Source organism: Patagioenas fasciata, chromosome 1 (assembly GCF_037038585.1).
Source record: "Patagioenas fasciata isolate bPatFas1 chromosome 1, bPatFas1.hap1, whole genome shotgun sequence".
NCBI lineage: Eukaryota > Metazoa > Chordata > Aves > Columbiformes > Columbidae > Patagioenas > Patagioenas fasciata.
Window position 1 is genome coordinate 128,341,956 of NC_092520.1, and position 26,108 is coordinate 128,368,063.

Sequence of the window (26,108 nt, forward strand, 5' to 3'; positions counted from 1 at the left end):
CACAGCTCAAGTGCATGGCAGCGTTAGCTACCCAAGCCAAACCGACGGAGACAAAGTGTTGCATCCCCCAGTCCCCATTTTATCTACCTTACCTAATCTTAGAGATGATCCAAAAACTCTACTTGCCATTTACTTTTTCCTTCCTTCAGGAACTTTCATGAGGGGCATTTTTCTCTGGAGCTTCACCTGCCTTGGCTGTGCAGCCTGGGTCCACTGGTCAGCAGATGGTGCCAGAAAACAATTCCTCTCAGATGGCTGCTCACCCCATCTTGTGACCCTGCCAGGCACCAGCCTCCCGTCATTGGAGAAGCACATGCAACAGCCACCCAAGCAAATGCTACAAGAGATGACAGGACAGGGGAACCACTGCTGTGGTTACGCCAAGGTTGGATGTGGGACTGGGGGCAGGCAAGAAGATGCATTGGGATGCCCTGGTAAAAAGCTGACATGGCAGAGGAGGCCAGGCTCTGGGAGAGGAAAGTCCGCAGGTGTGAGCCACGTTCAGCTTCGTTTTCCCCACAGGAGCCAAGACTTTTCCAATCCCTGAGCCTCAGCATCGGTGCTGCTCCATGGTTAAGAACAAGGCAGCTCACACAGCACCAGTGTTACACATGGACGGCCAGTGGCTCCCAGAACAGGGATCTTGCCACTGTCCCATCTGTCAGCCCCATCTGGCACATCCAAGGGATGGGAGTGTCCCATGGGAGGTCCCCATTGGTGTGGAGTTGAGGGTCCAGCAAAGGACATCCTCTGCCTTGAGCCACATGGCGCCCGCGGCAGCACAGGGAAAGCCCACACCTGGCGAAGCTGTAGAAAAGGAAACTGTCCCATTTAATGACCCCTCACCCCCGTAACACAGAAAGTGAGCGTGCCGCCAACGCACGGCAAAGCAAAGTGCACAGTGAGCGGGACTTGACCCCCACCCCGGAGGAGGCAGGGGGGCTCGGGGTGCCCTGTGAGGCATGGGGACCCCCAGCCGGGCGCCCAGCCAGCAGCAAGGACGGAGAAAGCCCAGGGCTCAGTCCAGTTGGCACCAGTGTCAGGTCCAGTTTGCGGGGAGGTACAGCTCTCGCTCGGCTCCGTGTGGTGCAGGGAGGGCAGGGGGTGGGTCAAGCGTACCAGGATGGAGACCGGACAAGATGGGTCTGGGGGGCTCGAGGAGAGGTCCTGGAGAATGCCACCATGGCAGGTTTGGAGCCTCCCTGCCTGAACCACGGTTTAACCAAAGCAGGGGAAGGGAATAGAGGAGCTGGGGGCTGAGCAGCCCCAGCAAGGGCCCTCAGGTCTATCTAGCTATTCCCATGTGCAGAATATCCGGCAGCAGGGGGGCATGGGGTCTGCCAAGCACCCCAAAACGGGAGTGAGCCTGGGCAAGAGATGTTTACCAGTGGCTCCACATCCCTGACAGTCTCTCCTAGGTGCAGCTCAGGCACCCCTGTGCCAGGACGGGGGTCCAAGGGAGCAGGGCATGCCCTCATTATCTGATGGAAGCATCGCTGGGGGGGTCGCGGTCGGACTCCTCGCTCTCCTCGTTCGGGGCTGACTCGCTGTTGGAGGCTGGGGTGAAGGCAGGAGACTTTCTGCAGAGAAGAGTAAAGGGCAGCAGTCACAGCACTGCGCAGGGGAGGGAAAGGACCCAGTTTGATGCGGGCAGTGGGCACCAGAACAAGGAGAAGAGAAGCTGAAGCATCCCTCTTACTCCCTTGAGACATGTGTGGGTCCATGGGAATACTTGGGTGCCAAAATGGTGTCCCAGAGAACACTAGCCAAGAGGTCCAGAGCATGAAGCTGGGGGAGGTGGAAGAGGGAGTGGGCTCAAAGCAGGACACTGTCAAGGCAGGTGAGGCTAGGGGTCAGTGAAAGCCCACCACCGAGGTCCCCAGCCTGGAGCCATCCTGGTTTCACACACCTGTGGGGACTTGTACAACATCCCTGCACAACAGCAGCCCCTCTCTCCATTGGGGGTGTCTGGCTTCACCTATCAAAACTGACTCCTGCACACAGTCCACCTTCTACCGAGGTGGCACCACAGAGGCTGGTCACCACGAGTCCAACAGCCTACAGGAACTCTCTTCTCCCCAGACCACAGCAGGGCAGGGGTACTACCCTGTGCTTCAGCTCCCACCCACCACCACACTGGCTCTGGTCCTTGCCCAGGGCACCCTCATGTTGAAGCTCACCTGTCCCCAGACTGGGTGATGAGCCGCCGGCAAGTCTCCATCTGCACGTCCAAGCCTCGTTTCATGCTGCACATTTCCATGTACTCATGCAGGTGCCGGTTCATATCGTTCTTGGCCGTGGCCAGCTCCAGCTGCACAAGGAAAACAGCGCAGAGATGAGCCCGGGGCACAGTGCAGTGCAGGGCAGGGGGCACAGTCAGATCCAAGGCTGCTGTCCCCCACTACCAACTACCTGCTCCAGCATGGTGTCTCCCTCCCCTGGGGACCCACTCCCTCATTTCCCATCCTTCTGTGCCATGTCCTCCCCACTTCCTCCTCCTCTCACCTCTATTTGGTCGATGGTTTCCTGATACTCCTTCTCACGGCTCTTGAACAGCGACTCTGTGTCCTTGATCACCTTCTCCAGACTGTCGTCTTGCTGTTGGGGAGAGCAGATGGCATGTTCAGAGGCAGAGAAGCATCCAACATGAGGAACCAAAGGCAGAAGAGAGAGAAATCAGAGAAAGAACTAGCAGCAGTTGGAAAAGGGGAAGAAACAAGACCAATGTAGTATAAATAAGGCACGAGTCAGCCCTGCCAACACGGGGTAGAGACTCAGGATTCCCCATGCTGGGCACTGAGTACATCAGCCCAGAACAAGCCCAGCTAATGCACAGAAGCTCTGGAGAGCACAGACCGTCCCCAAGCATGATACATCCCCAGGGGATGGCAGAGGGCCAAAGATGTGGGATAGTGAGGGCTTTGGCCAGACATTGAGGTCACTGTTTGGGCAGTGCTGCTGCACAGTGGCCAGGTGGGCTGGAGAGCCTGAGCAAGGGGCCACCAGCCAGAGAAGGTCTCTTCTTATGAGAGGGCTACAGCTCTCCCTGCATGTGTGGACCATGCCCTCAGCACATCTTTCAGGCTACACGTCCCTGGTCTGTCTAACAAGGAGACCTCCATAAGGATGCAGTAATATATTCATGTAAAGGAGACAGGGTGTGGTGGGGAAGCATCTATACAGGTTTACAAGGGATGGAGGGGCTGAAGTCTGGTCTTTGAGGGAGCACCTTCCCAGTTTCAGGCAGAACCAAAGTGTCTCAAGGCAAGGCTGGATTCCCACGGGGATCCGACACCACAGTTACCTCCCCCTGCACCTCTGCGGCTGCAATGGCATATCCAGAGAAGTCCTCCCAGAGGAGCAGCGTTTCTTCTGTCTCCTCCCACGTGAGGCTGTCACAGTCATCCTCAAAGTCGTATTCCCTCCTAGAGGCAAGGGAACAACACATCAGCACCCAGCAGGAAAACCATCGGTGCTGAAAGCTTTGCCCCAGCCACAGACAGGGCTGCAGCTCTTGGAGGTCTGGCCAGGGTGAGCTCAAGTGTGCCCAAACCCAACAGCTGATGGGGAAGGGGTTGGCTTCATGGTCGGGAGCCCCAGCAAATTCAGGCAGGGACTCCTGAAAGGCGAGAAGCGGGGCAAGAGGAGGGGAGCTGGACCAGCTCACACCCACGGCACAGGTGGGCTCAGGTCTCCTGGGAGGTCAGTCCCTCTGCACCACAGAGCACGGGGTGAACATACCCCATGGCAGCACCTCCCACTTCGCCCTCCCCCAGGCACAGGGCCCACAGCCCACCCGATCCTGGGCACTGGTGGGGAGCCCAGTGCCAGAGCCTTGCTAAGTACTGTCAGCAGAAATGTGAAGCAGCCGCACTCACAGCTGGTTCAGCATCCTCTGCATTTCCTCATTGATACTCATGGCCGTGGTCTCATCCTCCTCTTCCTCATCAGGCTTTCGGGAGGCATCGCTCTCTGACAGCGAGGTGTCTTCATCACTGACCTGCTTGCGCTCCCGCTTCCGCCCCACCGAGGCTGGGACCTTAACGGGAGACAAGTGCAGAGACTACAGAAACGAGGCCGGGTCCGAGGTCGGGAGCAGGTAGTTGGGAGGAGATGCAGGGGAAAGGAATGGTGGAGGGACAGAAAGGCAGGGAAAGAGAGAGAGAAAGAAAGAAAGGAAGGAAGAAAGGAAGAAAAGCGAGAGAGAGAGAGAGATGGGCTCATTATGATCAGGTTAAAGATGGTGCAATGGATAAAACATGGTTTTAGCATTTTCTAAAATTAAAACTAAGCAACTAAAGATGGAATCTATGAACCTGATGAGAAAAAACAATGTGGTTTTACTGCAGAAAAACTCAAATTGCCCACCACCCCAGTCCACAGATAGGGAAACACAGTGACAGAAACAGGAAAAAAGAGACAGAGTCTGAAAAAGGTGAAGTATGTCAATATTTACAATCCGACCTTATTTAAAGAAAGTTTAAAATTTGTATGCTTTCCCAACTGAATGGAACTAACCAGTTGCTTCTGTAGGGACAAACAGAGCGAGACAGAAAGGCAGCAACATCCAGAAAGAGAGAAGAGACAGAGATAGCAAAGAGAGACAGAGAGAAGATGACGGAGAGGGGAAGGGGAAGGAGAGAGATGGAGTTAGAGACAGACACTCAAGCAACTCATCTCCCTCCTGCAGCTGCTCCCCTACCAATGAGGGGTCCCTGAGCCCAACACAACAGGTCAGCAAGAGGTTGAGGGGACTTGTGATGCCCAAAGCAACATCTGGAGCTTTCCACCTCCTCTCCATGCCCTTTTGCCTGGTCCTCCCAAGAGAGGCAGAGAGCGAGGGACCGCAAGGAGTAAGGGTGAGGGTGACCAAATGTCTCCCCTAGCAGGGAGCTGGTGTTGTCTCTTCTACCTCCTTTGGCAACTCTCCTCCCCAGAACCAGTGGCTGAGCCTGAAGCAGCAGCAGGTGCTTCTCACCTGAAACATCTTGATCATGTCCTCACAGTTCCGCTGCTGCGCTACGTCGCACAGCTTGGCAGTGATGTCAATGCGCCGGCAGATGTCCATGTCCACCTTCATGGCCTTCTCCTGGATCTTGGTGTCCAGCTCTGTGATGTTCTGAACCCACGGCACCACAGGAGGGGGACAAAGAAGGAAGATTGGGCAATGCAAACAGCAATCAGAGCCCCCAGGCTCTCCCTCGTGCTGCATGATTGCACCCTGGACCAACTCTGCCAGACCACCTCTGTGCTGGACGTGCCCCATCAAGGAACTGCTTTTCTACACAGCCCCACCGCTCTGGTAGGATGCTGCTGCTGCTGCTGGGTTGGAGAGGGGTTAGGGACTCACATTGCTCATCAGTCCCTTGAAGACAACAAGTTCTGCCTTGAGCTGCTCCACCTTCATGGCCAGCTCCTCCTGGCAGGCTTCAGCCTCTTGGGCTTCCTGTCCCGGGCAGAGGGAGATGTGCAGATCAGCATCAGTGTGGGGCAGCTGGGGTGCAGGGGTCAGGGAGGACAGTGATGCTCACCTCCTGCAGCTCGGTCACCCGGTCCTGAAGCTGGACACGCACCGTGTACTCCTCTTCCCATCTAGGGAGACAAATGCGCTGGTCAGATCCCCCCGGCCTCGCCTCGCCGGCTGCCAGAAAGGATGGAGCAGCAGCTGCTCACCCCAAAGCTATCTGAGAGGAGGTGATGACGGCACCGGGGTGGGAAGGACAACATGGGCAGGAATGCATCTCTGCTTGTTTCCAGACGATGGCAGCTGCCAAGCGCCTGTCAGCCCCACCCACACCCAGCCATGAACCCCTTCCCCACCATGCTTTCTGTCGTCCCTACCATGGGCTGGCTCACAGCTGCCTGCTCCACAACAGGGAAGCTGGGGACACCAACTGCAGGCTCTGTGTAGCAGCTGCACTGCACGGCCTGCCGTGCTGGTGCTGGTCCGTGGCCCGATGTAGCCCACTGGCCTCTCCATCCACCCCCAAACCCCTTGGCATCAGGTCACATTCTGTTCAGCTCCCAAACTCAAGAACAGGCTTGCAGACATTGGACAGCTGTCCCCAGCTGCATCATATAAAAACACAGAATCACGGAATCATAGAATAGTTTGGGTTGGAAGGGACCTTCAAAGGTCATCCAGTCCAACCCCCTGCAATGAGCAGGGACATCTTCAACTACATCAGGTTGCTCAGAACCCTGTCCAGCCTGGCCTGGAATGTCTCCAGGGATGGGGCATCTACCACCTCTCTGGGTAACCTGGGCCAGTGTTTCACCACCCTCATTGTAAAATATTTCTTCCTCCTGTCTCACCTGACTCTCCCCTCCTTTAGTTTTAAACCATTACCCCTTGTCCTATCACAACTGTCCTGCTAAAAAGTCTATCTCCATCTTTCTTGTAAGCCCCCTTTATACCGAACAGCTGCAATAAGGTCTCCCTGGAGCCTTCTCTTCTCCAGGCTGAACAACCCCAACTCTCTCAGCCTGTCCTCTCAGCAGAGGTGTTGCAGCCCTCCGATCATTTTCATGACTCTCCACTGGCCCGTCTCCAGCAGGTCCATGTCTTTCCTGTGCTGAGGGCTCCAGAGCTGGGCGCAGTGCTCCAGGTGGCGTCTCACCAGAGCAGAACAGAGGGGCAGAATCACCTGCGTCATATTTGTGACCATATCTGTGTATCTGCAGTCTTGCAGTTCAGGCTGTCCACAAGCACAAAACCCCAACCTAATACCAAACCATGTTACAGTGTGAGTGGACACGATGTGTTTCAACATGAAGGGCTGACCTTCTGCCTGTACCAGTGCAGGGGGCTGCCCTGCGCTGGGCCAAGCTACCTGGGCAGGGGCACAAGTCTCCTTGGAAGTACTGCCACATAACTTGCTGGATTAAATAACACTGTTTCATCCTACAAGGAAATAGGATGGATTGTCCCAATTTATGCCAGGTTGGCCAGTGGGTAATATATCAGGCTCTGCAGCTTTGCAAAAGACTGAGCTGCAAGGTGCCCAGCCTTGCTATACAAAGACACATCGCCTAGCAATTATTATATTGTATTTCACTGCATGAGATCATCATTTTGGGCCTTGCTGCGGTGTTGGCTCCATCCACAGTCTGTTGGGAGGCCACCAGGCCGTACTGCTCTTTGCTAAATGACTATCCCATAGAGCAGACGGGCTGGCATGCTCTGCGATGCGGAACGGGGCAAGGCTGCTGCATTCTTATCCAGCTCCTGGCTCTTCTGGGAGAGCCAGATTTCTCTGAGAAAGCAGGATTTCTCTGGGAAAGCAACCAGAGATGGGCCCTGCCTGGTGCTGTGATCTCTGATTTCTATTTAATGCTTTCAAGCAATGACACAGGCACTGCAACCCTGCACAAGGACATGAAAAATGTCTCGCTTACATCAAGTTTGAAAAATAAATCCTAAGGTCTAGGAGACCAGAAAGCATATGAAAAGCCCTCACACTTGTTATCTTGGGGTATCAGGACAATCTGGTGACGTAGGAGAGTCCCGCCTTATTAATTTCCAAGTTCTTAAGGCTGGCAATGCTGCTGCTTACTCAAACAAGGAGAAAGTGTGCAGTCCTCGTGCTGGTGTTGGCTCCATCCCACAGCTACAGAAAGGGAGTCAAAGGGGGTTCCCATCCCTTTGGGGGAAGAGGAAGATGAAGAAAGAGGGAAGGAGAAAGTTAAAAGGTAGAACTGCCCTTATATGGGAACTGTTCAAACAAAGCCTCCCTCCCCGGGGATAAAAACGCCTTCCACCACATGAAAAAATTGTCAGCATCTTTCTCAGCGTGGCACTTCCTCTCTCTTCTTTGGTCCCCGCCTCCCTCCGGGTCTCTATATAGCCCGGACTTACTGGGGAAGTAAAGCACAGCTGCAAATCCTTGGAAGAATTTATTTCACACCAGTCCTACAGAAGATGAGTGTGGATCAGGCAAACACCAATTTAAAGGCAGGAGGCAACAGTGATTTGCCCCACAAGCAACCAATCTGCACGCCCATCCCCTACGAACCTCTCTCTCGATCACCTCCTGCCTGGCTCCTTCTTCCCTGCTCCCTCCTGCAATGCACCACTCCTAATAATAACCCGCCTGCAGCATTGTGCCCGCAGCCCTGCACGGCCGCAGCCGCTGCCAGGTCGCTGCCGGCTGGAAGCAAGGCTGCCCCACACAACCCCACGGCCACTGGCGCACGCCAAGGGGAGACACACGTCCTTCCTGCACTGCTGCAAGGCAGCGGCCTGCCCAAAGGCTGAAATACAGGAGAAGGCAGAGAGTGAGGACAGGAGCGTCCCAGCAGCAGACAGACCTGGCCAACTCCTTGCCAGTGACAGGCGAGCCCTCCCCAAGCTGGGGAGGTGATCAGATGCAGTGCTGTCCCTCCTCCAGCTGTGGCCCCTTAAGAAGTTCACTTAGCAAAATATACAGTCCCCTACATCTTTAAAAATCCTGTTCACTGCAAAAGGCACTGGGGTGCCTTACCCTGTGCTGCACAGCTAGTGCAGACTGGTGCTGCGGGGAACCCTTTGGGCTGCTTGGGGCTTGAAGCTGCACATTTTCCGCTCTCACCATGTTTGAACTATGTTTGAAATTCAGCCTTAATGGTGAATGCCCTGACACCCTGCACACCTCCTTGGAGGGCAATTACAACAACAAAAGACCTTCTTGTGGCCTTTCAATATAGAAAGGAGGCTTATAAGAAAGATGGAGAGAGACTTTTTACCAGGCCCTGTAGTGACAGGACAAGGGGCAATGGTTTTAAACTGAAAGACAATAGATTTACATTGGACATAAAGAAGAATATTTTAAGTTTAAGGGTCGTGTGATACTGGAGCAGGTTGCCCAGAGAAGTTGTGGATGCCCCATCATCGGAAGTGTTCAAGGTTGGGGCTTTGAGCAACCTGATCTAGTGAAACCTCACAGCAGGGATTTGGACTTAAAGGTCCCTTCCAACCCAAACCATCCTGTGACTCTAACACACTGTGTCATAACACTACTCAACTCACACCTCCAGTATGCCCTTGCAGCATCCAAGATAAAAACTACTTGGGAATACAGATGTAGCAGACAGCACAAACCTGATGACACTCTCAGATCCCCAGCACTTGGTGGGTCTGTATGATACTCACAGGCACCCTTTGCCCCCCACAGGCCACCTAGCCTCAGTCTGCTCTCCCAAGTGGGGCTCCTGTTAGCCTCTCTCCTGCTGCTGCATCTCTTCTGGTCCTGCACTATTGCCCCTTCACTCCTCCTAGATCACAGACTTGAATTTCAGGCCTGGCACATCTCCTGCTGCACCGCTCTGAGCACTATGGGGTGTATGGTGGCAATGCTGCCCTGAAAAAAGCGCAAGCTCAAGCACCCAAGCTGTGGGCCAGAGAACTGGCAAGTCCTCTGTTAACATGATCTCTTCCCTCTGCCCCCAGGCAGGTGGCAAAGGGATGACACCAGCCGCACTGTACCCACAGCAGATCAGAGCCTGCCATAGCAGGGAAGTCTCTGCTGCGGGGGGATGTCGGTATCTGCCGTCAGTGTGGGGAAGGGTGTGGAAATGGAATCCTCCTGTCCTGTTCCCGTTTGGGACCTGGTTGCACCCGTCAGAAAGTTCCGGTGCTGGAAAGGGTCTGGGGGTGGGGTCTGCTTTTCCCCAGCTCCTGGTAACACAGTCCAAAAATAGATCCCACCAACAACATTGGCCCACAGCAGCTCATGGTGTCCCCCTGTCTGCCCCCAGCGTGCCCGCTCCCTCCATCATCACCCCTCCCTGCAGCCTCCCCAAAGTCCACTTGCCAGAGCAGAACAACCCCCAAAAGCTCTCCTCTGTCCCAAAGTTACAGTAGCAACAAAGCCAACTTGCTCCCCACTGGCTGACCTGCTTTGAATAGGTGAGGCTTGAGCCCCCTGTGCCAAATAAGGTGTCTCCAGCTACCAGATATCTGACCTGAACACAACCCCTGGGCTTAATAATAAAAGTAGACACAACAATCGGTGGGAAAAAAGAGATGTCAACTCCTCCTTTCCATGTGCCTTGCCCAGTGCATTCAGAGCATCTGACAGGCAAGTCTGCTCAACCAAAGCCTTATAAAACCAAAAACATAAGGTGTCAAATTGGATTCCCAACCTTGATCTTGGCACCAGAGCCCACCAGGTCAGCGGCACGGCCCCTGTGGGCTAGAGTACACTCTTTTGCCCCTTTGGGTACCTAATTGGTTACTTTCTAAGTGCTTCCAAAGCATCATAAAGCGACTTTTGAAAAAAACCCAGTCACTAGGGTGGTATCAGTTGCCAGTGGTGGTCTCATCCAGCCTTGTTCTCTGCCCCACATCCTGATTCAGTGACACCAGCCCCCTGCCCAACCTCATCCTATGTGCAGATCTGTGAGCAGCCTTGGAAACTGGCTTAAAACAAAAGCGCCGCCAGTGTGATGCGAGACCAGCGACTGCCCCACATGGGAAAGAAGAACCAGCCAAGAGATTAGCTTTGCATTCTGCTTCGCCCTTCTCCCAGGCACATGTCAAGCCGCAGCTATTTTGGGTTGGAAGGAAAGCCCCAGAGGAGTAGGGTGCTCCTGCACAGTTTGCTCCTGTTGAGGCACCAGCTGGGAGACCACTAGGGAGGGAACAGGCCTGGAGAGTCAGTCGTCCTGCTGAGGGGCTTCTCAGCACCATCTTACATACCCAGAGCACCATCCTCCTCCCAGCAGCCTTTTCCAACCCACCCGGCTCACTGCTGCACATCCACCTTCCTCACCTACTTTCTGGCTGCTCCTCCTTCCCGAGTGTTTCCAGATCTCCTCCCCTTTAAAACGTTGCTCCTGGAGTCACGGTATTTCTTCCCCACTTGGAAAGGCATTTCTAGTCCCTCGCACCAGGTTGGTAAGATTGAAAAAGGCACAGCGAGCATCCCACGGGGGTTCAACCACCAGGAGGCAAGTGAGGAGACCCAGGCATAGGCAGATGCTTTCAGGAGTCCACATTTTTGCCTTACGAACTCCCTCACCTCACACTGCTGCCTGGAGCCCACACTCACAGGCAGTCAGACCAAGGCTGCCTCTCCACCCCTGCCTGATTCTCCCGCAGCGGTACCCGCTGGACAGAGCCCTGCAGCCTCTCCAGCGATGGTTACGGTCCCCTGGGGGACGCGAGTCAGTTCCCCTGGCTCCCGCCGCCCCTTCTCACCTGCGCTTGTACTCGTCGCGCTCCCTCTTCACCTTGGCCAGCACGTTGTAGAGGGCTCGGATCTCCGGGGTGATGGTGTCGATCTGCACGCCCACCCCGTCCGGGTGGACCCAGGAGACCCCCGGTCCCTGCACCAGGGTGGTCTCCGGTCCCGGGCCCAGCCGCCGGGCTTGCGAGAAGGACCAGATGGTGCCGGGCATGAAGCGGGAGGCGGCCGAGAAGGGAGGAGACGGCTGGGCGGGGGCGCTGAGGCGGCAGCCGGGGGACCCCAGCGCCCGGACCGGCGACAGCCCAAGCCCCAACCCCAGGGTGCGGATGGGGCCCACAAAGCCGGTTTGCACCGCCTGGTCGCGGCGCGGGGGTCCGCGGCCCCGGCTCCCCCCGCCGCCGCCGCCCTCCTCCAGCGCTTGCTGCAGCTGCTTCTCCAGCTGCCGGTTGCGCCGCTCCAGCTCATGGACCTTGGCCAGGAAGCAGCGGAACCGCAGGTTCAGCGTCTTCAGGACGCTGATGTTGGAGCCCAGGTCGTTGCGGAGGGCCATGGCGGCAGGCGGTGCGGGGAAGGGGCCGGGGGGCGGCGGGGCAGCCAGGTCCCCCCCCAGGGGTTCGGCGGGGCGCGGGGCGGGCGGCGGCGGCGGCAGCTCGGGGCCCGGCAGCCCCTGCTGCTCCTGCGGCAGGAGGAAGAGGTTGGGGCCGAAGAGCGGGTTCATGGCGGCGGCGGGACGGGGAGCGGGGCGCGGGGGGGAGCCGAGCCCGCCGGCGCCAATCAGGGGCCCGGCGGGGGCGGGATGCGCCGGGGGGCTGCGCCCGGCCGGCCCCGGCGGCGGGGGTGCGGCTTCCGCTGCGGCGGGGATGCGGCGGCAGCGGCGGGGTTGGAGAGCTGCTCCCCCGCCCGGCCCCGCGCCCCGCCGGCCGGCCCCGGGCGGAGCGAGCAGAGGAGGGGACGAGGCAAAAACAGGAGGGGACAAAGCGGAATCCTCCCTTTCTTCTCCCGTCCCGTCCCCCCGCCCCGGGGGGCGCGGCTCGGCTTCCCGGCGCTCCGCTCCGGCGGGTTTCGGGACTCCGCAGGGGAAACGGATGAGGCGCAGGCGGGCAGCGCGGCCACGTCTAGCGGGACTCCGGCCGCAGCCCCCGGTGGGCACCGTCCGGCCTCCGCGCTGGTAGCCCCGGCGGCAGCAGGGAGGGGCCCCACTCCAGCACCGCAAGCTGAAGTCCCACCGGGCACCGATTCCCGTCATCAACCTAGCATCAACACAGTGTGTCTGCGCTTTCCTGGTTTTGAATGATTATTATTTTTTGCATAGCCTTTAGTGCTTTCCCCTATGCCGCCCCCCCCTAAAAACGGCATCACTTTCCCTCTTGTACTCTTGAAGCCCTCCTTGTTATCATCACTCGAGCCCCCCTCTAAAAGCAGTCCTGCTCCACCAGCAGCATGCCTACGGAGAGCTGCCACCAGACAATGGCGAGCCAGAGGGCAGAGGAGGTTGCATGGAGGCAGCCAGCCTCTCAAATATCATGTTTGGCTTGTGGCTGGCTTTCTCCTTCATTGTTCACAAAGCAGCCTTAGGTCTTGTTTCCTGCCCGCTATTTTAGCCTTCTTTAGGTCTTTTCCTATAGTGTCTTCCCGCTCAGCCTGACCTCAACCCTAGGTCAATGTTGCAAAAAGCTCCGGCATGGTCCCTCAGCCCCTTTTCTGGTGGGAGGAGACAGCACACAAATTGATCAATACATAAACATTTATGGACATGGGCACCTGTGTGTCTATGTGCTCTTGGCCCTTTCCCCCAGGAGTTCCCCTGCGCAGCTGAGCATGGCACTTGCGCAAACCAGCCTCTGAGATCTCAGCCGAGCCTTTAGCAAAGGATGAGCGAGCAATGGGTTGGAATTAAAAGAAGATGCCCAGTATTGTACTACATTGAACTCTGTGGCAGAAGGCAGGCAGGCTCCAGTGGGGTAATGTGCTGCAGCCCTTCCTTTGGGATCTGAGGTTTGGCTCATTCCACACTTCCAGAAACTTCCTGGACCCACTGAGGACAGCCAGGTTTGCTAGTCTTGGCTGGGAGTCTGCCTATTGCATTTTTCCTGCTGCTTCTCCTCCAGGCCTGCAGGGCTCCTCAATCCCTCCATTACTCTTCTGCCTTCCTTGCCTGGGAGCAGACTGAATGAAATTGGGTCCCCTCTCCTGCTTTGCTGTGTCCAGCATCAGTTTTGTTCTGTGACCTGCCTGTCTCCCCTGTCCTGCCCACAACTCTGGGCTCCCTGCAGCAGTTCCCACTTGCATTTATAACACCTCCTCTCCTGCCAGTAACCTGGCTGCATCCTCTCTGGCACACCTGTGACTGCTGGAAGTCATAACTGGATTTCTGTCCCTCCTATATGGACTTAGAGCGGGCAATGGAGTGAGTTTTCCTTCTCCTGTCACCTCCTTTTTAATGTTTTTTCCTCTTCTTAAGTGGCTGTTACCTTGCTCTGCCTCTGAGCAGAGAGGCCAAGCCATGTCAAACAGTGCTTTTGTCAAGGGAGAGGAGGGTACAAAGGCTTTTCTCACAGGGGCTGCAGGAGATCCGTGTCTTCCAAAATCCCTTGCTGAAACAGCAGCTGGTAAGGAGCCATGCTCCCGGCAGCATTACTACCAAATCAACAGTCAGGGAAAAGGGAAGGACAGATGGACAAGAGAGATCCTGGTCTAGAAGGTTGCTTTGAAGCAGTGGTAGCAGCTCCGGACCTCCCAGCACATGCCCTGGAAATCGTTACTGACTCCCTCCTGCTTGTTGCCGTGTCCCTTCACCTGCCCCCCACGCTATTCCATGCACAGCAACCCGTGTTTCCTACCAGCATCCTCCCCCCTTGCATACCCCTGTTTTTACCCCTACCTGTTCGCAATCCCCTCCTGTTGCAGGCAGGCAAGCAGAGTCAGGCAGCGGGTGATGTGCTGCCACGTGCAGCCAGCAGGGAGCACGGGCGAGAGCAATGCCAAAAACCATGGGGCAAGCCCTTCCTTAAGCTCTGCTTGGCCTGCTTCTGTCCTGCTGGGAAACCTGGCAAGCAGAGCTGATTAATGAAATGCCAGTGGAGGAAGACATTGCCATCCATCAGGACAAGCTTTTTCACCAGGAGGCCAGCGCAGCACTGGAGCAGGTGGTGGGGATCTCCATCCTTGGTGGTTCTCAGGACTCAGCTACACAAAGCCACAGTGATGTGACCTAGTGACAGTCCTGCTTACAACAGCAGGCTGGGCTACAAACCTGCAGTGCCTCTTCCTGATAACACTCCTGCTGTCTCCTGGAGATGACAGGGCAGCGTGGAGCCTTTTCTTTTTTCCCCCTATCTTCCCTTGCTCGGGATACTCGCTGGGAGGGAGTTCAGCGGTGGGCTGTGAAGATGATTAGGGGCTTAAAGCATCTTTCTTATGAGGAGAGACAGAGAGCTGGGTCTGTTCAGCCTGGAGAAGGCTGAGAGGGGATCTTATCAAATTTCTGTAGCTCAGGTCAGGTACCTGTGTGGGACTGTGTCTTGGGTTGCTGACAGCACAGTAAGAAGAGACTGAGCCTCTACCATTACCCTTCATATCAAGCTAGATTCCCCAGGTGGCCAACCACCTACCAAAATCATAAGCCTTGCCTTGCTTCATCATTTGAATTTGCCTAGTTTTAACATCCATTGCCAGTCTGAGATGCTCAACTCCTCCCTGATCACAGAACCTCTTACTAGCTAATGCATCCTCCTTGCAAAGGTGTATCATAGGTGAAACCTGTTAAAATTGACTCCACAGCTTTCTTCAAGAATCCTTTTTTTAAGGCATAGGTCACGTTAGTGTGATCCACCTCCCTGCTTTTCTTCTGTCTGAGTACCCCAGTGCTACCTTCTCCCTTGCACCACACTGCTGGAACATTTCAGTGTAAACTCTCCAAGTCTTCCATCTTGCAGGATGCCTCACCAAAACCAACCCATAAAATTGCTTCTCTTCGCAGAGGCAGGTGCTGCAATGAACACACAACTTTTGTGCACCTTGCTGCTTTGCCAGGCTGGCGGCCCAGACTTAGCTGTCTAGATTTGGGTGCAAATGGGGAGAAACTGGCACAGCGGAGCAGCTGCCAAGAGAGGCTGGGTGACCACCACACAAAAATATCCCTGTGTAACAGCAAAGGAGGCAATGGATTTTATTAAAAAAAAAAAAACCTAAACACCAGTCCAGGAGGGAGTTTCATAGCCAGGTCTTGTGTGTGAAAGCAGTTCTAGGTACTACAGCCAGGAGTCAGGGACCTAAGTGACCTTACTCGGCAATTCCCCATTGACTGCAACAGGCAGGTAGGACTTGCAGACATCCTCTTTGGGGGCTCTCCACACCCTCCCTAGTGGGGATGGACAGCTTGGAGGAGCAAAACGTACTTGTGGGAGCATGGTCATTTGTGGACTCAGCCCCTACAAAAGCATATATATATATGGGATTATGTGCAGCAGAGCGTGTACTCAAGGATTTAAATTTTATACCCAAGACCCTGAAGTGTGCAGTGCAGGACTTCAGTCCCTTCCTCTGGATACAGCCTGACATGAGACAACACAACCACAGGCTGCGGAAAAGACCCTGACATGAGACAACACAGCCCAGCGCGGAACAGACATTACAGCATATGACATCACTGGAATTAGTGACTGATTTGCATTGGAGTCTCTTCTCTTTCCATTATGCACTATTGTCCCCAGAAGTCTTTGGTTTCCTTCCTCTGCCATGCCAAGGGTGAAGCAGCGCAGCGCCCTACCCCTGCCTCTCCCTCCCACTTTGCAGAGGTGAGCTGGCAGCACTCTAGAGCCCGGCTGGTAGGAGCTGCCAGCTGGCCATCTTAATTGCATCCTGATAAGGATTCTCTGATAGACTCATTCCTCTCTGGGGAGAACAGTTTAAAGAAACTACATCTAATTCAAGATCTTACTGTGTGCATGATATTTCTCCCACTGTCCCAGCAGTCATTAACACAGATTCTCACCTCTTCCATGTGCCTGGTTTGTTTTGCACACTTCTGGTCATGTTTAGTCTAAAATAACTTTACACCATGTGGCAACTCTATTACAGAATTGCTTACCCATTTTTTTCTCCCTCCAAGTTACTAAATGCCACCCAGGTAACATTTGTGCACAGCACAATGGAACGGGTATCACAACACATTACATCAATTTCTCTCAACCAGCTTTTTATTTATGATGGCATTTTTACTTCTCAGATCTGCTTTCAACCCCTGCTTTGCCTCAGTTCTTGCTTTGCTCAGCATTCAGGTAATGTAAGGCTGAGAGAGTTGGGGTTGTTCAGCCTGGAGAAGAGAAGGTTCCAGGGAGACCTTATTGCAGCCTTTCAGTACTTAAAAGGGGCTCATAAGAAGGATGGGGACAGACTTCTTAGCAGGGCCTGTTGCAATAGGACAAGGGGTAATGATTTTAAACTAAAGGAAGGGAAATTCAGGCTAGACGTGAGGAAGAAATTTTTTACACTGAGGGTGGTAAAACACTGGCCTAGGTTGCCCAGAGAGGTGGTAGATGCCCCATCCCTGGAGACATTCAAGGCCAGGCTGGATGGGGCTCTGAGCAACCTGATCTAGTTGAAGATGTCCCTGCTCATTGCAGGGGGTTGGACTAGATGACCTTTGAAGGTCTCTTCCAACCCAAACTATTCCATGATTCAAATATAGTAAAGAAAGGTACTGAAAGCTGCTCCAGTACTCACATTTTCTCAAAGTCTCAGCTTTCAGGTAACAGAAGATTCCCAGAGTAAGAAGGCAGCTGCAAACACAAGTCTAGTGTGACCAGCAACCTTGCACCAGAACACAGAGGGAAGCCACCACCCTTCACCCCCAGCTGCTGCACACCCAGTACTGTCCCCAAAGCTCCATGGCAGCATTTCAACGTCACACTCAACACTATCTCTCTGAGCAGTGATAACTGCAATGCTGAAATAAACAGCAAAAGGAGAGTGAACTGCCTAAGAGAGCTGAAAGTTTCCTCTGTCTCTCCCCACCTACAACAAAAGGTTTGCAGGCAAGCCAAGTGAGCGGGATGACGTTTGGTAAGAAAGAAGTTTGACTCACGTGGTTAAAGCAGCATCTGTTCCCACCTTTCAGAGGCGACTGACATGATTTGCAGATCCACTAGGAACCAGACAGTTACATTGGGATCCTGACCAAGAACTTACTATCCCTGCCACTAGGGTTATCAAGATAAACTGGTTATCAAGCTGAGACTAAACACTCATGTAGGAACCTCGGTAGGTGGCAACATCAAAGCGTGACGGGTCAGCAGTCACTCCTGAAATGACAAGCTTATGGCTTGCCAGAGGTAAAGGCCCTTCTAGATACAAGTCACCCTATAGGTGGAAGATTAGCATGTGGCTCCAGGTTTGAGATTTATCCTAAAATCTTGCATTTCATCACTCCTGAGGAAATCTGCTAGGACTGGAACAGCAATAAGGCTGGAGGAGCAGAGGCAGGGCTCAGCCTACCTGGAAGCTGGTGTTGCCACAAGCAGTGCAAGCCTTGTACAGTAGAGGACGCAGCTGAGGTGCTAGGCAGAATTCATGACTCACCTTGGAAAAATTAAGGGCCAATGCAGCCGCCACCTCCTAACCTGGGTCAGATGGATGGTCCATCTAAGCCCAGGACTCATTTTCCAGTGCACGATGAAGACAGAAGGGTCTGTGACCAGGGCAAGTGAGCAGGAATTCCTCCTCACAGTGCTCTTCCAGCCTCTCGCAGTTCACAGCTCATGAATCTTCTGAGCCTGTTTGGTTTACCAGCCCTTACAAAACAAGTTTTTCCCTTGTGTGTACAGCTGGGTTTTCAACCTGCATAAGCTTTGAGCATCCACCGTGCCCTGCAGAAAGGAGTTTCACAGCTACCTATGCCTTCGGTGCATTTAGGGTTTGGGGTTTTCCTGTTTATTGGAAATGAGCAAGCAGTTGTTCTTTGTTCATATCCATGCCACTAACAGTTTTACACACCATTATATACCATTATATCACTTCTTTCCCCATGGTCTCTTTTCCAAGCTTAAAGAGAGCTAGACTCTAGCTGTTCCTCTCACAGAAACCCTTCTGTAAATTTGGTTGTATCTGTCGTCCCTGAACGTTTCCCAGTTTTACAGCCACTATTCAGATGGAGGGCACTAGAAATGCAGTATTGAAGTGCATGTACAGGGAGGCAATTTTATAGAGGGAGGCGATAATTTTCTCAATTTTGCTATCTAATAGTTCCTTTCCTAATAGCATCTAGCATTTATTTAATTTTTCTGAACGACGCCAGAAAACTTCCCTCTGATCCTGTATGTTAGGCAACCCAGAGACCTCATCACACAAACCTGGAGTGAGACAGTCACATACAGAGGCTCCTCCTTGCCCTAATTCACTGGAAAGCATGAGGAAAAAGTAATTTTCAACTATAAGGGTATTTGGCTAATAGCTATTGAACACAAAAAGATGAAGTCTTTATTTATAACCAGAGTTATAATAAATTAAACAGATACATAAGCCCTAAAAAGCAGATGATAGCACAGGCTGTAACAAAGACCAGGTCTCCTGAGGCACTGACAGATTGAATGACTACAGGAACCACTCAAGTGCAACCTCAAAGAATTTCAGGCAGAAATTTCACAACTGATAAGAAGGCAAAATTATTGCGGTCTTCATGGGAAAGAGCAAATTTATCGTGGGATGCTTGAGGGGAATTGTGAGAGTCTGTAAAGTTTATCATGCAATGTTTTAAGGAAGATTATGGGAGTGAGACTTGCTACAGGATGTTTAGGGGAATAATTAAAGAAGGGGAAAAGAAGGCAACAGGCTAGATCAGGGAGGAGTGAGCAGAGGAAGTGGAAAGGAGGAATAAATAGACAGGGCCTCACACAGGGACTGGCTGCTGGTCAGTGTGCCTGTCTGGCTGAGCCCTTCACCTGATTATCACCATCTGTCCCAGCTTGGTATTAAACTAATCCCAACCATTTCCTCTGCATGCACGCACACACATTTGTGATCTGCTTGCAAACTGCAAGCTGGACAAGCCCTAAGTAGGAAAAGAGGTTTGAGAGCCTCTGGACAGAACACAAATCTGAGGATGAGCCAGCAGTGATTCATGAAAGTGCATGTATACAACCGACAAGCACACTCCAGGTCTGATGGGACAGGGAGCAAGAACAGAATTAGGTCTGTTTTGCCATTCATGTTTTCCAACTGCTGTTTGTGTTTTCCCAGACACCTGCCACAGCACTTTCTTCGTTTTTTGCTAATCAGTCTGCATCTGGTTGCATCTCTGGCATCTGTGCCTGTGTCTGAGGGAGTTCTGGAGTTCACACACAGCCTCACCACTTGATGAGCCTGGGAAAGCAGCAGCCTCACATGTAGCACACCAGGACAGAAAGGGTTCCCTAGATCCTACAGTCCACTGCATTCAGCTGTCCTTAATAGCAAACACTGGAATAGCACATCAAGTTCTGCCACAAACCCAAAGCTTGGTGAGCAAAATGAATCTAGGGAAAGCTTCATGTGAGTTAAGACACATGGCAATTACACAGAAAAGAGTTATGCCTCAGGTCTGTTACACACCCAGCTCCACGCACACTGTGGTGGAACAGAAGCTGTAGACCACACTTGGTAGAAAGCTCACTAATGAATTATCTCCAGAAAAATATTTATTCACTGGAGAGTAGAACCAAAGAAGAGAATATCAACTCACACTGATAAGGGAAAGGGACCTTGGGCTAACACTTAAACAGAAACAGCCCAGAACGCTGCTTGTTATGTCTCGAGGAAAAGCAACCACATCTAGGTGAACAAAAAAGGAAGAAAAAGGAGGTGATCATACAGCTCCAGGACCAGCAGCAACCTCTGCTGCAGTCTGGGTGGCCAAGAACCAAGAAAGCAGCACAAGGGTGAAACAGGGACAATGACAAGAGTGACCTGGATTAGCACACAGTGACAAATCAGGAAGAGGGGCCCACACAGCACTGGCCTAGGAGCTCCAGTGCTGCCCTGCTGAAGCACTCTGCTGGCAGGCACCACACACTACAGCCCCCATCCAGGCAGCCAGGATTTCAGCTCCCGCTGCTTCTTCACAAACATCCACATTGCAGAGCGCAAGAACAGCCACCAGAAATGCCAGGACATTGGATGGGAGTGGAAGAACCAGACTTGTACAAGAGTATAAAACTTTTAATGGGTCAGCGCATCAGTCCTTGATGCAGAGGGGAAGCAGCAAACGGGGCCATCACTGTTGCAGGTGCTCAGAGCTGCAGAGATGATCTGCAAAGAGCAGTCCACAGTGGTACATGCGCAGCTGCAGCAGCCCCTGCCTTTGCTCTCCAAGGAGGGGACCAACACGTGGAAAAACAGTTCCTCTCACTGTCCATTTGATATCACTTTATGCTTCTTCCTGGTAGGGACTTGAGAACGCATCATTTTGGGAGAAGGCCGGCTAGCCTTCAAGGGCCTCTTCTGTGCCTGCAATGAACGTCTCTTCTTCAAAGCAGGCTGTGGCAGCTTCTGCTCCTTGTCAACTTTTGATCCCTCAACTTTCTTCTTTTTTGGCTGAGGCTCTGAGACAGTATCAGGGACAGTGGATGGAGTTGCTGCTTCCACAGCAGGTTCTTCATCTAAAACAAGAGAGAAAAGTGCTGTTAGAAGAACCCACAAGACTTCTGCAGGGGAAGCAGCGCGTGAGAGCAGGTCCAGGCAGCTCAGTTGAGCTCCAGCACTAGGTTACCTTTTTGTGCCTGGGGAATGGCATTAGAGAATTTCTTGAACTTGGCAATGAAGAACCCATCCATATTGTGTGTGTGGGGATAGAAACGCCGTGTAGACTTGAGCGAGGGGTGGAAGCGACGTTCCTTGAACCTGGAGAACAAAGTGGGGAGAGAAGTGATAAAATGCCTCTACTCAAAACGGCCCACCAAGTCACCTGTGCAGCTTGGGACCTGGCACACACCTGGTGAAGCCTTCCTTGCCGAAGTCCAAGCCTGTGGCCACCAAACGAACATTGCGTTTCTTCAGGGCATAATCCACAACCCACTCATTCTCCTCCACCTGCCAGAGACTAAGCATTAGGATACGAAGCTCACCAGTCCCCTGAGCAGGGGATGACCACAGCAGAGCATGAAAGGGACCTACCATGATGGAACAAGTGCAGTAGACAATGTAGCCCCCTGTCTCTGAGGCAGCATTGACCGAATCTATAGCACTAAGAATTAGCTCCTTCTGCAAGTGAGCACAGCGCAGGATGTCTTTCTCATCCTGAAAGAGAAAGACAGGTTAGGATGCCAGAGGCACAGGGAAGCACCCTAGGCCTCTGTTGTGGATGAAGGGATGACAGGAGAGAAAAGCACAAATGATAGAGAAGATTCTGGAGTCTTCTGCAGAACTAACCTCAAATAAACTAGCTCTGGTACAACATACTGAATAGGAAAGAGAACGAAAAAATCAGAGTCCGTATTACAGGCATCTCTCAAGAATAAAGCTGCCCTAAAGTCCTTCCTCTTGACTCATACTTGAGTCCCCACTCATCGCTCACCTTGTTGGTTTTGACAGCAGGATCCTTGGAAATGACACCTGTTCCACTACAAGGAGCATCAAGCAGGACACGGTCGAACCCTCCAAGCACCTACAGGCAGGTATATATTTGGAATTATGCTCACAGATGAGGACTCAGAACAAGATCAAAACTACAAGGGGAACCAGAGGACCGGGAAGGCAGGAAAGATCCCTCATTCCTCCCTGTCCACCCTCCCGTCACCATATCAAATAACAAACTCTCCCCAGCAGCTCTGCTCATCCTCCCTGTGACAAGTGGCTCTGGAGAACACAGCTTCACTAAAGGTTCAGCACAGCACCTCTAGGTAAGAACGCCCTGATGAGCCAGCACAAACGTACCTTGGGGAACTGGCGTCCATCGCAGTTACTCACTACAGCGTTGGTGACCCCCAGCCGGTGCAAGTTCCCTACCACGCTACGTAGCCGTTCGGCATTGCTGTCATTGGCCAAGATCATACCCGTGTTCTTCATAAGCTGAGCTGTCAGAAGGTAAAACACACCAGCAAACTTCCTATGCTTTTGCTCATAGGGACAGCCACCCAGCTCCTTTCCCCAAGGTCAGTCCCCCTCTGTTCCCCCTTTCTGTACAGACCAGTGGAAACTCAGCACTTCCCAGAACATCCCTCCCAAGCCTCCCGCCCACGGCTCCAGGGTGGTACCTATGTAGCTGGTCTTGCCTCCTGGGGCACAGCACATATCCAGGATGCGTTCATTCTCCTGTGGAGCCAGAGCCATGACAGGGAGGAGACTGGAGGCGCCTTGCAACATGTAGTGCCCAGCCAGATACTCAGGGGTGGCACCTGGGCAGGGAAAGCAGAACAAAAGAAGATGACACATGAAAGAAAGGGAGCCACCAAGAGCAGGTCAGCTCAGCCCTATAACAGCAAGGGTGATCTCACCAATGGGCACAGAGGAGTCATAAATAACAAGTCCTGTTTTTGACCACTTCCCCAAGGGGTCAAGATTCACACCACGGTTGATTAGAGCCTGCAAGACAAGGAGATGAGACTGAGACAACCTGCCCCAAGCGATAAGTAGCACAAGAGGCAACCACAGGTTCCTGCTCACCTGTGCCAAGTCCCGTCGCCGTGTCTTGAGTGTGTTGGTGCGAATGGTCACAGGGCGTGGAACCTCATTGGCTTCCAGGAAGTTTATCAGCTGGATGAAAGAAAGGACAGAGAACAGAGATAAAAATGAAGACCCAGAGAGGCAATCAAATCCTCATCAGTCAGCAAAGACATGGACAGGGCAAGAGCCTACCTCAGGGAGTGGAAAGATGTCCATGAGCTTCGTGAGCAAGAAGTCACTGTAGGAATAGTAGGCAGCCATGTCCCGGCGCAATAACGTAAGGTACTCCTTTCGCGTGCGTCCTTCCTCCCTCTTCACCGCAAAGTCCTGCAGCACCTCCATGTTGCCCTTGATGCGTTGGTGAATGATGTGCAGGTCAGGCGGCTCAGCAGGTAGAAAGATCGTTAAGGAATCAAAAGTAGCCAAGAAATCCGCACACAGGCTCTCTACAAGCACAACCGATCACGCAGGACTCCTGTGTCACAACAGCACCCACACCAGACAGGCCTCGTTGGAGTACACTTTCATCAGAGCTCAGCAGAGGGGGGCATTCAAAGGATGGAGCTGGACAAAATGGTTCACAAGGCAGAAGCTATAAGATATTTAAAATAACTTGGTTAGTTACTTTAGGCAAACAGAAAAAAACTGGGAAAAAAGACAACAAAAAACCCTCTTTCGGTACTGAAGACATTACCTGTACCAGAAAGCAGACTAAAAGTTCTCCAAAGGCAATTAAGGGGTACAGAGGAGAACAAGAGGCAGGATTAAATTGTACTGGGGGCAGGATTTTGGTTAATCACCCAAAACCAAGCACTTTGGATACCAGAATTGCTGTCATCAGAGGCTCTTAGAATGGTTTAGACAACCACCTACCAGGAAAAATCAGGGTACAGAGGAATGAAATACGTGATAAGACATCCACGCGCATTTGGGACTAGAAAGGAAATTGGGGCAGACTCCAAGTGCATAACAGATTTCCTAACTGTGCTGTACAAAAGCTCAGCGTTGTACGCTATCTATTAGGGCAGCTCATCTAAAAATACCTTGTCATGCACAAGACACTCTTGATAAGCAATACTTATCATAAAGTCCAAAGGAAGTTCTCTGGCCATATCCACCCCCTGTGCTGCTGCATATACACAGCTTACGGATGTCACAGATAAAAAGGATATCTTCTCTCTCAATCTGTTCATTAGTTGGCAGTTTAAATTGTTCATCTATATCCAGGTTGATCTGCAGATCTGGGCCCTCTTCTTCCTTCTGTCCCACTTTCTGCCTGCTTGCCTCCTCTGCTGCTTCCTCCTCCTCCTCCTCTTCACTATCATCCTCACTGAAGCCTCCCCTAAGGATGAAGAACAGGCTGGGTGTTTTACACAAGAACAGCATCACACAGACAGTTCACAACTACCATTTCTTAGATGCCAGGGAAGACAGAATAACGAACAACACAGGCTTCTCTTCTAACCAGGAATGACTCTACAGACTGGCAATGTTCTAAAATCCTCACCTGTCAGGCTTCTGCTTCAGGGCAGCTTTTTCAATAGGCAGCAACTAAAGAAAGACAAAAAAAAAATTAATCAAACAACACTCCCAGGTTCCCCTTTACTCCCCACTATCTGGGAATTTTATCTGCTCTGTTTAAAAAGAACAACAAACAAAAGCACTGGATGTTACACTGGGATCAGTTGCTAAACTTGAACTTGTGCTTGTGATGGGAAGAAGGTGAAAGCTCTACCCCACCTCACCATCCACCCCCCAGTAAAGTCACTCTCTTTCCCCAGGCCTGCTGGGTCCTTTCAGCCAGCAAAATCAAGTACTTCTTGTGTAATTAAGGGTAAAAACCTCCTACCTCTTCTTCTTCTTCTGAAGAGGCACCGTAATCATCTACCATCTCCTCGCTGCTCCCATCCTCTTCCTCCATCTCCCAGCTGCCCTCTTCCACCTCACCATCACTGGATAACTCCATGTTGTTTCCTTTAGATGGGATTTTCTTGGCTTTGGCTGGAGCCAGCCATTTTGAATTGCCATCACTGAAGCCAGAGCGGCCACAAGGGGTTTGTCCTGCTGCCTTTACAACATGTTTCTCCTTCAGTGGGGATACCTGTTCCTCAACTACAGACAGAAAAAGTGGTCAAAAATGAGACACTATTTTCAAAAGCAGCTGTACTGTTTTTTTTCAGTTGTTATACAAAACTGGTCTTCAGCCTAGTCCAGAACTGCTTGTTCAAGAGATAGGACTACTTGCTCTCCACATCAGTTTTCTCAGTCATAAACAAGAGCATGTTCTCACCTCTTCCCTGATGAAACTTTAAAGAAACCTAAGTAGAATTACCATAGAAAAACACAGCTACAAAATCCTTGTGGTATTCACTCTAGACATATTATAGTACTCTCCTTCCCAAATCTTTGTTTCTCCTTTCTTCTTCCTACCACGACAGCTTCTGAGGCTATACAAAATGTAATGCAGTGAGTATAAAGGCCTCAGCTGCCCAACTTGCCTGCAATAACCCCACTATCAGTGTGTTTCAACACCTTTTACCTGTTTGCTCTTCAGACAGCACTGCCGCCTGGCACAGCAGGGAACAGAAATTGGGAAAAAAAGCAGTTTAAAATAATGAAATGCCACCTGTCCCGTACCACAAAAAGGAGGCCGAGTCGGTCGGTGGGGCACTCCGGGGGGCAGCAGGGCAGCCAGACCCGACCCAGCACTCACCTGCCGCCTCTCGCCCTCCTCCGAGTGGCCTCCTCCCCGCCGCGGCGCCGCCCGCTCCCAGTCGCCTCTTCGCAGCCCTGGATCGGGAGATGAAGTAGCGGTCAGTCCCGTCCCGGCCGCCCCCGCGCCCCCCTCCCCGCCGGGTCGCCCTTACCTCTTCCGCCCGTGGCTGGAGAGCTTCTTCTTACCGGTCTCGGGCTCTGAGGAAAGACACGCCGCGGTCAGGCGGCCCGCTCTGGCGGCACCGAGCGCCGCGAGGCGGCACCAGGCCAGGCCGGGCCGGGCCGGGCTTACCTGGCGGCAGGAAGCGAGCCAGCTCCACCTCAGCCCCCCGCTGCTTGCGGGCCTTACGCCCGGGGCCGCGCTTCTCCTTCCTGGTGGGGTCCAGCTTCCGCCCCATGGCGCCGGGCACCCTCCGGCCGCACCGGGCCCGCCGCCACACGTGCCAGCAGTCCCACCACTCCGCGCTGGCGCATGCGCCCGCCCGCGGCTCCGCCCTCGCTCCCACCCATTGGCTACTGCCGCCGCTCCTGCTCGCTGAGTGGCTCGGCGACAGGAACGTCAGACGCCCGGGCCAGCCGCGGGGCGGAGCT

At 53.0% G+C, this 26,108-nt stretch overlaps 2 protein-coding genes across 3 annotated transcripts; both read right to left on the reverse strand.

The window, feature by feature from the left end:
* Positions 1–803: 803 nt before the first annotated feature.
* On the reverse strand, positions 804–11,979 carry IFFO1 (intermediate filament family orphan 1). 2 transcript variants are annotated; one of them, XM_065859091.2, is made up of 9 exons: positions 11,180–11,979; positions 5,532–5,592; positions 5,351–5,446; positions 4,979–5,119; positions 3,879–4,039; positions 3,305–3,425; positions 2,506–2,598; positions 2,181–2,311; positions 804–1,580 (listed from the first exon to the last, which is right to left on the reverse strand). In XM_065859091.2, the coding sequence occupies exons 1-9, from the start codon at positions 11,884–11,886 to the stop codon at positions 1,478–1,480; spliced, it is 1,614 nt and encodes a 537-aa protein (XP_065715163.1). In that variant the 5' UTR covers positions 11,887–11,979; the 3' UTR covers positions 804–1,477. The 2 variants fall into 2 exon arrangements, with proteins under 2 accessions (XP_065715163.1, XP_065715156.1); XM_065859084.2 differs by having other exon boundaries at positions 3,879–4,063.
* An 8,360-nt stretch (positions 11,980–20,339) lies between these two features.
* NOP2 (NOP2 nucleolar protein) lies at positions 20,340–26,002 on the reverse strand. The gene is made up of 16 exons (XM_065860040.2): positions 25,810–26,002; positions 25,670–25,715; positions 25,516–25,592; positions 24,652–24,914; positions 24,310–24,353; positions 23,975–24,144; positions 22,995–23,194; positions 22,803–22,892; positions 22,634–22,721; positions 22,394–22,534; positions 22,074–22,213; positions 21,715–21,804; positions 21,315–21,437; positions 21,133–21,230; positions 20,911–21,041; positions 20,340–20,800 (listed from the first exon to the last, which is right to left on the reverse strand). The coding sequence occupies exons 1-16, from the start codon at positions 25,913–25,915 to the stop codon at positions 20,547–20,549; spliced, it is 2,061 nt and encodes a 686-aa protein (XP_065716112.2). The 5' UTR covers positions 25,916–26,002; the 3' UTR covers positions 20,340–20,546.
* Between the last annotated feature and the right edge of the window lie 106 nt (positions 26,003–26,108).